The following is a 12,354-nucleotide window of genomic DNA, read 5'->3' as shown; positions in this document are numbered from 1 at the left end:
CCTGAGTCTTCTCTTTACTGTTGTACATGAAACTGGTGTTGAGCGGGTAGAATTCAATGAAGCTGTCAGCTGAGGACATGTGAGGCGTCTATTTCTCAAACTAGAGACTCTGATGTACTTATCCTCTTGTTTAGTTGTACATCTGGTCTTCCACATCTCTTTCTGTCCTTGTTAGAGACAGTTTGAAGACTGTAGTGTACACTTTTGTATGAAATCTTCAGTTTTTGGCAATTTCAAGCATAGTATAGCGTTCATTCCTCAAAACAATGATTGACTGACGAGTTTCTATAGAAAGCTATTTCTTTTTTGCCATTTTTGACCTAATATTGACCTTAAGACATGCCAGTCTATTGCATACTGTGGCAACTCAAAAACAAACACAAAGACAATGTTAAGCTTCATTTAACGAACCAAACAGCTTTCAACTGTGTTTGATATAATGGCAAGTGATTTTCTAGTACCAAATGATCAATTTAGCATGATTACTCAAGGATAAGGTGTTGGAGTGATGGCTGCTGTCTAGATTTGATCAAAAATGACTTTTTTCAAATAGTGATGGTGCTGTTTTTTACATCAGTAATGTCCTGACTATACATTGTGATCAGTTGAATGCCACTTTGCTGAATTAAAGTACCAATTTCCTTCCAAAACAGCAAAATCTGTACATTATTCCAAACTTTTGGCCACCAGTGTAAATAAAGAAGGAAAATGGACTGATATTATTAAGGAACAAAGGAAGGGCGGATGGCTGGAAGGATGGGGCAGACGGAAGGAAGGAAGAACAGAAAGAAGGGTGTAAGGAAGGAAGGACAGAGAAAAAAGTAAAGGAGGACAGATGAAAGGAAGGAAGGAAAGAAGGAAGGGCAGATGGAAGGAAAAGTCAGATGGATGGAAGAAAGGAAGGGAAAAGGATGGATATTAATAAGGAAAGAAGGAAGGGCGGATGGATGGAAGGAAGAAAGGACAGAAGGAATGATGTAAGAAAGGAAGGACAGATGGAAGGAATGAAGGAAAGGAGGAAAGATGGATGGATGGAAGGAGGGAGGGAGGGAGGGAGGGAAGAAAGGAAAGAAAGAATAAGGATGGACAGGAATAAGGAAAGAAGGAAGAAAGGGCAAATGAAAGCAAGGGAAAATGGATGGAAGAAAGGAAAAAGGACGGATAGATTAAAGGAAGGAAGGGCAGATGGACAGATAGATGGAATGAAGGAAGGTGGGAGGGAAGGAAGAACAGATGGAAGAAAAAAAGGGTTGATGGAAGGAAGAAGGGGGAATGGAAGCAAGAAAGGGGAGGGGGAAGGAAGAAAGGATGGACAGACATATATAGATGGATACCTTTTTTGTTTTGAATCGGATCTTTTCCCCTCCGTACGTCCACAGATCGTTCCCCTCCAGATCTTTGTAAAGTCTCTGTCCAAGTATAAGGTGATTTTTGCACACTGCATTCGCAATGGCTGAGGATTTGCCTAACACTGTCTGAACATCACAACCAGGAAGTTGTCACAAAACAACAGGATTCATTACAAGGATGTACAACTCAAACTGCTATGCCGTTATTTGTGGAGCTTTTTTGTATGGTCCACTCACTTGGAAAGGATTCTGTCCCACAGGAATGAACGCTGTGAATGGGCCATGCTGACTCAGAGTAAACTCACACCCTTGTTCTGAAAACCAGAAGATAGGGTTAATACATCTACAGTATCAGGGACTGATTTTCTGTGAAATCGTTTGTGGAGACAGCCGCGCTATCATTTAATTTTTTTCCCACTGTTCTTTTATTGTGGTATAATCCATCTCAGATATAACCCCACCTTTAAACGGCACATATGATCAATACAAACCCTGTGGAACACTTTTGATGTCAGCCAATCAGCTCTTCCTGTCTAAGTGGGCGGTTCTTGGCCAGAATAAGCTGCAATTTGGACCAGACTTTCTTCTGTTTAGTCAAAGGTCTGGCTACACAAGGCTAGAAAAAAGACCCACCAAACAGTCTAATGCTTCCAGTGAGGTTTGCCGCTTGACTGCCATCTCTATCCAGCTCCAGAACTCTCTCCATGAGGTTACCATAGCAACGTCTGCCATCGCCAATCTGCTGTGCGTTGCAAAGGCATCTGAAAGAAACCAATGTCTCGGTTTATTGCCCTGGCCTTCATCATGCATTTGAGGAAAAAATATGATATTTATGATAAATTACTCATTAACGCTGGTCTCTTTAAGCTATGCATAATGCGGCGTAGAAATCTAATGCATATAATAAGCCTTTATGTTTTAATGGGAGCAAACCTCAGATTTTTACAGTACTATCCTCAGTTGAGGTAAAGATGCCCTACCATGTTTTTCTCCTTAGGAGGCACGAATTTTACGTAGCATACGTAACAGGAAAAGGTTGAGAGTTAGGGTTCCAAAATAGCACTCAGGGAACAAAAACATCTGGTAAAGAAACTGAACGCTAATCAAGCCACATTTATGATTAAACAAATATTTTTGCTCACTAGCACCAATTTTCTTCCTAGTGGACAAACGTGGACATCTTAGATTTGTAGCAAACATTTTCTTTTTAATCAAGACTTAACAGATAACTGTGAATGGGGGAATTTCTCCAGGTATATTTTAATATGAACAATATTTTACTCAAGGAAAGTGAAGCCTGTTTTAGGACCGTGAAGTTGCTTGCATTGTGTCAATTTTTAAGACAATTAAGCACTTTTCCCCCCAAATTCTCATTACCGTCTATGCATGCATTCAGACGGTATACTACTAAAATGTTATTTACATGTTTTTTTTTTTTTTTTAGTAATTTCCATTATTCCATTATTATTGTGATTTTTACTGTATTAAAGAAAAACATAGTTATTGAAATCAGCATAGATTGAAGGCAGTATATCAAATACTACCGTGATGTATCAATACTTTACAATTTAAATATTATATCACTTTATTTTAGCATTACAATAATAATAATGAGATTTTTTTATTATGATATTGAGAGTTTGGGAAAATGTGCTTAATTGTAAAAAAAAACAAAAAAACACACAATGCAAAAAAATCATAACTGTCCTAAAATTAGGCTTTATTTTGTACTTTTGACACGTTTTTACATGATGTAGCAATATCCATTAATCTTACTTAGATTCCCATTACTGTAAAACTGTATTTTTTACTGTATTAAAGTAAAAATATATATTCTTGATTGAAATCAGCATAAAGACAATATAATAAATACTACCATTAAATAAAAATACTTAACAATTAAAAAAATAAATATATATTTTTTTCACATTACGATAATGAGAATTAGATTTTTATTGTGATAATGAGAGTTTGGGAAATTGAGCATAATTGTCATAAAAAACACACAATGCAAAAAATCATAATTGTCCTCGAAATAGGCTTCATTTTGTACTTTTGACATGTTTATGCAGGTTGTACTTTTCTAGTCATTCCCATTACACTTACTTAGATTCTCATTACTGTAAAATGGTCATTATTACTGTATTAATATATATATAATTTAATACATTAAAAATGACCATATATATATAATTTATTGAAATCAGCATAAATTAAACATAGTATAACAAATACTGCCATTATGTACAGTATAAATCCCATACAATTTAAATAATATAAAAAAATATATATATATATTTTTTTTTACATTACATCAATGAGAATAACATTTTTAATACAGTAATAAAAATTAGTGGGAAATTTGCTTAATCGTCATAAAAATGCAAAAAATCTCAGAAGTCCTCCTAAAAAATATATATATATTTCTCTTTATGACAAGATCATTTAATTTAGGGGTGAAACGTGACTCGGACATGTTCTTGAGAGGCTTCGTGAGATTCAGTCAGTCATTAGTGTGCTACTGAAGGAAGTGAAAGTTGTCTTAGTCATGTCATCATGTAAAAAATGCTGTGACAGACCTGTGCATGCCGTCTGAGCTCGTCTCACAGCGTGCACTGCTGTGGCACGAACTCGCCGTGCAGGCTGACTTAGCCGTGCAACCGTTGGAAGGATCAGATGACTCTGTTCCAGGAGCGCACACACATTTCGACTGAAGAGGAAACACACAAACCTTCTTTGTACAACTTTAAGACAACTTTTAGGGAGTGCACTAACATAAAGATTGCCATAGTTATTGATTTGATTTAATATCTGAATGGAATTCAAAATCAGCTTCAGATTGTGATTCTATGATATGCACTGCAGCTCACCTTGCCTGGGCTGGTGTATTCACAGACAGTGGAGTCTTTAGGACAGCCTCCGTTATTAGTGTCACAAGGGTTGATGGGAACGCAGTGTTTGCCATCACCCACAAATCCATCTTCACACTTACAGTGAAACTGACCACCACTGAATGAACATTTTGCATTCACGTCACAGATGCCTGATGTACACATACCTGGAACAGGACGCAGAGAGATGCCAGATCACAGAAATTTGCAGCATCATCTGCAAACTAGCACTTATATTCAGCCTGCATGATTGGGAATTGCACCATGCAAATTGCACTCAGCACAGATTTTTTGTCAGTGTCTGTGCTGTTCTCATGAACAGTTTAGTGCCCCAGTAAAATCCTGTCACCCTAGTACCCCAAAGAGATTTCATTGGCTGAAGGAAGTTGTTTTAGGCATTGTATCCAGTGCCTGATAGTAAATCCTACAATATAGCTTTGAAGATGTATGTTGTATTAATAATAAAAATCCATCAATTAATGTCTAGTAAGCTATATTTGACACATCAAGAGTAAAGCAAGGCCACAAATGGTCAAATTAAACATTTCTGTGTGTTTTCAGTTAGCATCATGCATTCTCCACTGTTAAATTATACTACTAAGCTAGAATATTCTGTGCAATTACTGCACATAATTACATAAAAATGTTGAATTTAGTGATATATGGTAAATAGATGTGGTAATAGTGAATTTATTGACTGTATTGAAGTGATCCGCTACAACGGTAATAGCAACAGACACCGATCAGGCATTACAAACAACTGTTACCTGATTAGCAAAAACAAGCCGCACGAGTATGAAGTTCATGTTCATGGAACAAACTACATTTAATATACTCATTTTTAATCTTAGGGGTTTGTTCAAATCCCTAACCAAAAGGTAAGAGCAAACATAATACTGATTGCAACACTAATAATACAAATTAGAAGGTAAAAATCCTACGTTTAGCAAATATTTGTTAGCATTAGCATAAAGTTAGCACACTGAATGTTAGGCAACATTAGCATTTTGCTTGATACAGAATAATTCTGCTATTTAGAAATGGTTCAGAAATGTTAGTGTTTAAGCTTACAGATCAAATTAACTACTTAATTTGTTATACACAACACAAAACACAATAAATGTAATGTTTAGCACTTTAGCATGTAGCATGTTGTGGATGTACCTATACATGCGAGTCCAATCTTGTTGTATCCAGGCAAACATTCACACACAGAGTTTGTGTCATCACCCTTACAGTAGGAGTATGCCAGACAGTTTGAACAAGATGAAGAAACTATAAAGGACAAGAAAAATGATGGTTGAATAAAATTAGTTTTCTTGTATTCTCAATGTGATGATATACTAAGTAATGTGTAGGCCTGCTATCCTGGAACCGTTCAAAAAGTAATTTGATGGTACCATGGTACTTAGTGTTTACCATATTCCTGAACCATGGTATTTACATGGTGATACTTCAAAGAATACCATGGAATTACCATGGTAAAAACCCCCCAAAAAACTTGTTTTTGTCATGGGAAATGTTCACAAAAACATGGTTGTGCCATGATAGTTGTTGGTAATTTTTTGACAGTGTACTGGGTCGCACAAGAGTGTAACAAGGTATTTAATGAGAAATACTATGGTAAAATAAAACCACAAAAATAATTTGCTTAATTACCTTTATCGCACTTGGGTCCTGAATATGGTGGTTGGCAGTAACATTCTCCATCCCCATCTGGTCCCGAGTTACACTTTCCATTCACACAATTGCACTCTATTACATAGTAGTTTTGCAATAAGACTTTTAAATCTATTTTTATTTAATATAAAGGCAGAATGACAAATAACAGACCTGAACGGCAGTGATCTCCATAGGCGTTCTTGTTTACACAGTTCTGGCAAGCAAACCCAGTATATCCCTCCTGAAAAAGTAATAAGAGTGCTTAATTATTTATATAATACAGTATTATATTTATATTGCACTCTGGATTGCTTGATTCTGATTGGCCACAGCGTTCTGTGGTCAAATATTTTATTAATTTTCTTTAATGACTGCTAACTGTATAATTGACTGTTGTTCCAGGCAACTGATTACCTAGATAGTTGTGCTAGTTTCATGTCTCTTTCTTCTCGCATAGTAAAACTCAAATCTATATTTATTGTCCATTTATGTATTATTTAGTGGGTGAATGTGTAGTCACTTGGTTATTATCGCAAAATAAACCCCAACAGGGTGATCAGGACCCCAACATGAGTGGTCTTTAATCACCCTGAAGGGGTTTATTTTGTGATGAACATTATCTCACTTATTATATGGCTTCTTTACAAATAAATCAATAAAGCAATGGATAAGGAATATAATATTTAGCAGTTATTACACAAAAATGTTTGACTGCAGCATACCTCAGTTTACCAATCAGAATCAAGTATTCCAGAGAGCTGTGTAAAAACGATTAATAATTAATTGCCAAAAGCATTTATTATCCACAAAATGAATCCCTGTAGACTATAATAAATTATATGCGTCTCACCATGACAGCAGCTTAGGTTTTCTACATATGCTAATGAACTACATATGGATGGAATTACTTTGATTAACAGTATAGAAATGTGTTTACCTCACAAACACATGTGCCGTTCCCTGAGTCACCAGATACACATGTACCATAACCATTGCACGTCTTTCCTGACCAACTAGGACAAGCTGAAGAAACACAAAGGACTGGTTAGGATATTGTTTTTTTAGTATGTAGCTATTGTCCTGTCCAAAGTGACTTAAAATAGGCCTCCATTTATACAGGCACAATCTGCCTGGAGCAACCTAAAGTAGATTATCTTGTTCAAGAAATGGTGATTTTATGAATCGCTCATAAAAAATGTTCCGCTACTGTTTTACAATCAGAAAGTGGCCAATTTTGTTTATTCATTTTGAAAAGTATATAAGTATGGAAGCTGGATCCTGCCACGGAAAAAAGGAAATTAAAAGGTAATTCTGACTATATACTATATAATTGTGACTTTATATCTCACAATTCCAAGAAGAAAACTCACAACTGTGTGATTCAAACAGGCAATTACTAGAAATAAAGTCTCAATTGCAAGAAAAAGTTGCAATTGTGTGATATAAACGCAATTCCGTGAAGTAAAGTCACAATCGTGGAAAAAGTCATACTTGCCTGATATAAAATATGCAATTACAAGAAACAGTCACAATTGCAAGAAATAAAGTCACAGTTGTGTGACAAACACTCAATTATGAGACAGTCTCAATTGTGAGAAATAAACTCACAATTGCATAATATAAACACAATTAAAAGAAATAGTCACAATTAAAAGAAATAAACTCACAGTTAAGTGATATAAACACGCAATTACGAGAAAGTCACAATTGCGAGAAATAATCTCGCAATAGCATAATATAAACACAATTAAAAGAAATAGTCACAATTGCGAGAAATAAGGTTACAATTGTGTGATATAAACACTCAATTACGAGAAAGTCACAATTGCGAGAAATAATCTCGCAATAGCATAATATAAACACAATTGAAAGTCACAATTGCGAGAAATAAACTCAAAGTTGCGTGATATAAACACGCAATTACGAGAAATAAAAGCACAATTGCAAGAAAGTCACAATTGCGTAATATAATCACAATTAAAAGAAATAGTCACAATTGCGAGAAATAATCTTGCAATAGTATAATATAAATACAATTACAAAAAATAGTCACAATTGCGTAATATAATCACAATTAAAAGAAATAGTCACAATTGCGAGAAATAAATCTCGCAATAGTATAATATAAATACAATTAAAAAATAGTCACAATTGCAAGAAATAAAGTCACAATTGTGTGATATAAACACTCAATTACGAGAAATAGTCTCAATTGAGAGAAATAAACTCATAGTTGCGTGATATAAACACGGAATTATGAGAAATAAAGTCACAATTGCAAGAAATAGTCACAATTGCATAAACGCAATTACAAGAAACAGTCACAACTGTGAGATGCAAATTAACAATTTGTTATATAAACACGCAATTACGAGAAAGTCACAACTGCAAGAAATAAACTTGTAATAGCATGATATAAACATGCAATTCTGAAAAATAAAGTCACTATTGCGAGAAATAAGGCCACAATTACATAAAATAAATGCAATTACAAGAACGTCACAATTCAGAGATATAAACTCTTAATCGGGAGATAAAAACTTAAGTAAAAGAAATAGTCGCAAATGTTAAAAAAAGAACTTCGAAAAATAAAGTCATGATTGTGAGATATTAGCAACATTTTTTTTTCCCTCTCAGTGGCAGAAAACAGCTTCGATATAAAACAGTAAATATTGTTTGAAAATTTTTAAAAGTGTGCTTGTGCCTTTAAAATAAACGCCACTTGGTTTGACCTTTTATCTAATGCAAAGACATTTAGACTTTTAAACTGTAGCTTAAGTATCCAAATACTTTTTTGGGCCACTAGAGCACTTACGCAAGCACAGGGGACCCCAGAAATCCGGACAACACCTTTGGACCGTTGTCACCTTCTCACAGGTGTGAAAGCACCCAGGCAGCTCTACCTGACGATCCCCTATTTCCACCACATAACTGAAATGCCAAGAGATGGACACTTAAGACGCAAACTTTCTGGGTTAAGACACAAATTTTCTAGCCTAAGATGGTTAGCTGGTCTCAGCTGGTCCCAAGCTTTTTTTAGCCTGGTCTGTCAGCTGTTTTAGATGGGTACTTGGGCACTTTTCAGCCAGTAAGATTGGAAAACAACTTAAACTACCTAAAACCAGCATAAACCAGTTAAAACCAGCAGACCAGGCTGGGATAATCTGGCTTTATCAGAAGGAAGGAAAAGGCTTCACAACATTGCCTGTTTTGTCACCTGCAGCCAGTGTTCCCAGCGTTTTTTGATGTTTTCCTGAAACCTCGCGGACAGACAACAAAAATTGAAGCTGCACAGGACGTGCAGGGAGTCGTGTGCAGGACCGTGTGAGGTGTATCGCAACGATTCGAGGAGGCCTGGAAAAAAAGAAAGCCAAATGTGCCAACAACACTAAAATGAAAAGGCAAATCAGATGATATACAATGGTGGTACAATGGTACAGTGGTGGAATCAGATGGTACTTTGGTGTGATGACGATGAATGATTACAATATTGATATGCTGTAGTATTTAGCATTTGTTATAGTAGAATACTGTGTATTAACATGGAATATGCCCAAAGGTTTGATATCAAGGTATCATGCCCAAGATTACCATATTTATATACCATGTTATTTATATGGTACACAAAGGTGCTTCCAAGAATCCCATGGTATTACCATGGTTAATGTAAAATACACAATATCATCATAGAAGATTGCAATGTTTATGCACATTTATATACATAATTACAAGGTACTCCAAGGCATTTTTAAGAAAACCATGGTATAACCTGTCCAAAAGCATGAAAATATCATGGTACTTTGTAAAAAGATGCTTACCATATTCATATATTATAGTATTACCATGGTACTCCAAAGTGCTCACGGTACATGCCCATAAATTTATATTATCATGATATGTCTAAAGAAGATTAACATATTTATATACTATGGTATTTAAAAGATACTCAATGGTGCTTCCAAGAATACCATGTTTTTACCATGGTAAAAGCCCCATATTTTCATGGTCCTATGTTCAAAGAAGATAACCGTATTCATATACTATGTTATTTACATGGTACTCCAATGTACTTCCGACAATACCATGGTTTTACCACTGTAAAAGTCTAAAAACTTGATATTATCATGGTACCATGTTCAAAGAAAATAGCTGTATTCATATACTATGGTATTTACATGGTACATCAAAGTGCTTCAATGAATATCATGGTATTACCATGGTCTATTTCCAACAAACATGATATTATCATGGTATCAAACCCGAAGAAGATAACCAAATTCATATACCATAGAATTTACATGGAACTTCCAACAATACAAAGGTTTTACCATGGTACAAGCCCAAAACTATTTTTTTTTATCATGGTATCATGTTTGAAGAAGATAACCGTATTCATATAACTTAGAATTTACAGTGTTACTCCAAAGTGCTTCAAAGCATACCATGGCACAAGCTCAAAAAACTTGATATTATCATGGTTTCATTTTCAAAGAAGATATTGATATAGCAATATAGAGTTCTCACAAACTTGCTGTGAAAATGATCAGTGGTTAAATTTGCAATGAACTCGTGATTTTTGCAAGGTTGGTATTCCAAGGTGCTTCAAAAAATATTATTATTAGAAAAACATTATAATATCATGGTACCATGTACAAATATGCTTACTAATTTTATATAGTATGGTCTTACCATGGTAAATGTCCAAAGAACTATAGTAATACCATGCTACTTTTTTGTATGTGTCCTCCAAATCAGGATAAAATCATTTAAATTCATGTGACTTACTTGAAGCTGTGAACTCCACAGTACCATGAGTCCCACAGTGAGAAGATAAGACATATTTGATCTCTGTCTGCAATTCCTCAGATAAGCATGCAACACAAACTAAAATTACTTCCCCCGTGACCGGCTACAATTTCTAGTCACAGGACAGAACAGAAACTCTCAAACTCTCCCAAACATCTCCAAAAATCTGTTCAGAGACTTGCTCTCATGAGCTTTCAAGGATTCGCATGTTGACTTGGTTCAGAACAGAGAGAGAGAGGTTTGATGCGACCACACAAGAGCTTCAAGCAAGAGCAGGGTGATAAAAGCATCTTTTCCTGACAGGAAAATTACCGGATTTCCTCCATAGTGTCGCCTCCATGATGGTTGGGAAGTCCATGTTTGTCAGCTGACAGGACTGCAGGGTTCAGCAGAATTTGAAAAAGGTCAATTGAGCATTAGCAGATTATTCTTGAAATATTTAGTGATCGCTGTGTTAGTCAAGGTATACAACCTGTGAGAAAACACAAGATATTTAAACTAGCAATTAACTATCTGTTTGAACCGGTTTACATTCTCAGACATTTTTATCCAAACTTTATCAACTGTATCAGTAGGTGTTTTCCCTGGGATTCGAATCCTCAACATTGGTGTCGATAATGCAATGCTAAACCATTTGAGATAATGGAGCAATGAAAAGTATCTTAGACAATCAAAACCTTTTATATTTTTTTTATTAGTTTTGTTTTCAAGCTTTAGAGAATGTTTTTTAAACTTTGTTTTAAATGTGCTTGTTAAAGGAAGCATAAAATTTTAATTTTAAGGGGCGAAACTCAATTTTGCATAAGACTGAAATTGGAAAGTAGACATTCCATATAGTTAAAAAAAAAAAAAAAGGGCAGCGTGTACTCTACCACACTGCTGTGTCATCACTTTTATATGTTGAGAGTTCCTGCTATTGTGTTTGTCTGCTGAGTAGTGATACTGTTAGGACAGAGATAAGAAATCCTGGGGGCATCAGGTTTGAAATCACAGTCATTATTTTCCCATTGTTTTATAGCATCACGTTAATTTTAAATTTCTTACGTTATATTAAATGTAACTGTGTCCAATTAGTAATTAATAAGTTTCACTACTATTGAACTTTTTTCTTTTCGTTTTGGGTAAACTATCCCTTTAAAATCCAAATATCCAATATAACAAAGTATACAGTGAATCGAGCGTGAACTTCACCCAGAACACAGATTGACCACCAAGAAATAACAGGAAAGAACAGGGTCAAACTGACAATGCCCAGCGCTGGTCGCTTTAATTCAACAGCACAGAGCAAATGTTTCCTGCCCTTTTCTCTCTTGTATAACTGCACGCCAGGTTGTAAATTACAGGGCTGAAAAAATTCCAGCGTCAGTTTCCCTGAAGCATCATTTTCTGCATGACCAGCGGTCAATCCAAACATTAACATTTCCGTTTTTCTTGTTTTTTTATTTTTACAATAGGTCACGCCCACTAGGTTTCACATCAGGATCGAATATTGCTGACTATAGGTCTTGGAGGGAACAAACAGAGGTTTAGATGGAAGAAGAGCCTTTTAGGTTTGGTTAACGAGGACTTTGGTTAGTCACGCAACACACTATAGAGAGATTTTTAGATTTAATGTGTTATTTATGTAGCCGGCGTTTTAGCCAAAG

At 35.3% G+C, this 12,354-nt stretch overlaps 2 protein-coding genes across 2 annotated transcripts in view; one reads left to right on the top strand and one right to left on the bottom strand.

Annotated features, from left to right (window-relative positions):
- Positions 1 to 10,970, bottom strand: part of LOC127439241 (stabilin-1-like) — a 56,437-nt gene extending 45,467 nt beyond the window's left edge. Inside the window, exons 1-12 of the mRNA XM_051695421.1 lie at positions 10,688 to 10,970; positions 9,120 to 9,256; positions 8,718 to 8,833; positions 6,840 to 6,925; positions 6,074 to 6,143; positions 5,900 to 5,995; positions 5,405 to 5,515; positions 4,220 to 4,407; positions 3,929 to 4,059; positions 1,983 to 2,110; positions 1,587 to 1,663; positions 1,335 to 1,475 (exon numbers count right to left, since the gene is read on the bottom strand). Coding sequence (XP_051551381.1) covers positions 1,335 to 1,475; positions 1,587 to 1,663; positions 1,983 to 2,110; positions 3,929 to 4,059; positions 4,220 to 4,407; positions 5,405 to 5,515; positions 5,900 to 5,995; positions 6,074 to 6,143; positions 6,840 to 6,925; positions 8,718 to 8,833; positions 9,120 to 9,256; positions 10,688 to 10,741 — 1,335 coding nt within the window. The 5' untranslated portion in view covers positions 10,742 to 10,970. The remainder of the gene's footprint in view (positions 1 to 1,334; positions 1,476 to 1,586; positions 1,664 to 1,982; positions 2,111 to 3,928; positions 4,060 to 4,219; positions 4,408 to 5,404; positions 5,516 to 5,899; positions 5,996 to 6,073; positions 6,144 to 6,839; positions 6,926 to 8,717; positions 8,834 to 9,119; positions 9,257 to 10,687) is intronic.
- Positions 1 to 12,354, top strand: part of LOC127439250 (centromere protein P-like) — a 211,343-nt gene that overhangs the window by 74,026 nt on the left and 124,963 nt on the right. The window lies entirely within an intron of this gene.

This window comes from Myxocyprinus asiaticus, chromosome 50, assembly GCF_019703515.2.
Source record: "Myxocyprinus asiaticus isolate MX2 ecotype Aquarium Trade chromosome 50, UBuf_Myxa_2, whole genome shotgun sequence".
NCBI classification, from domain to species: Eukaryota; Metazoa; Chordata; class Actinopteri; order Cypriniformes; family Catostomidae; genus Myxocyprinus; species Myxocyprinus asiaticus.
Note: the sequence above shows the minus strand (reverse complement) of the source record. Positions and strands in the feature narration are given on the sequence as shown.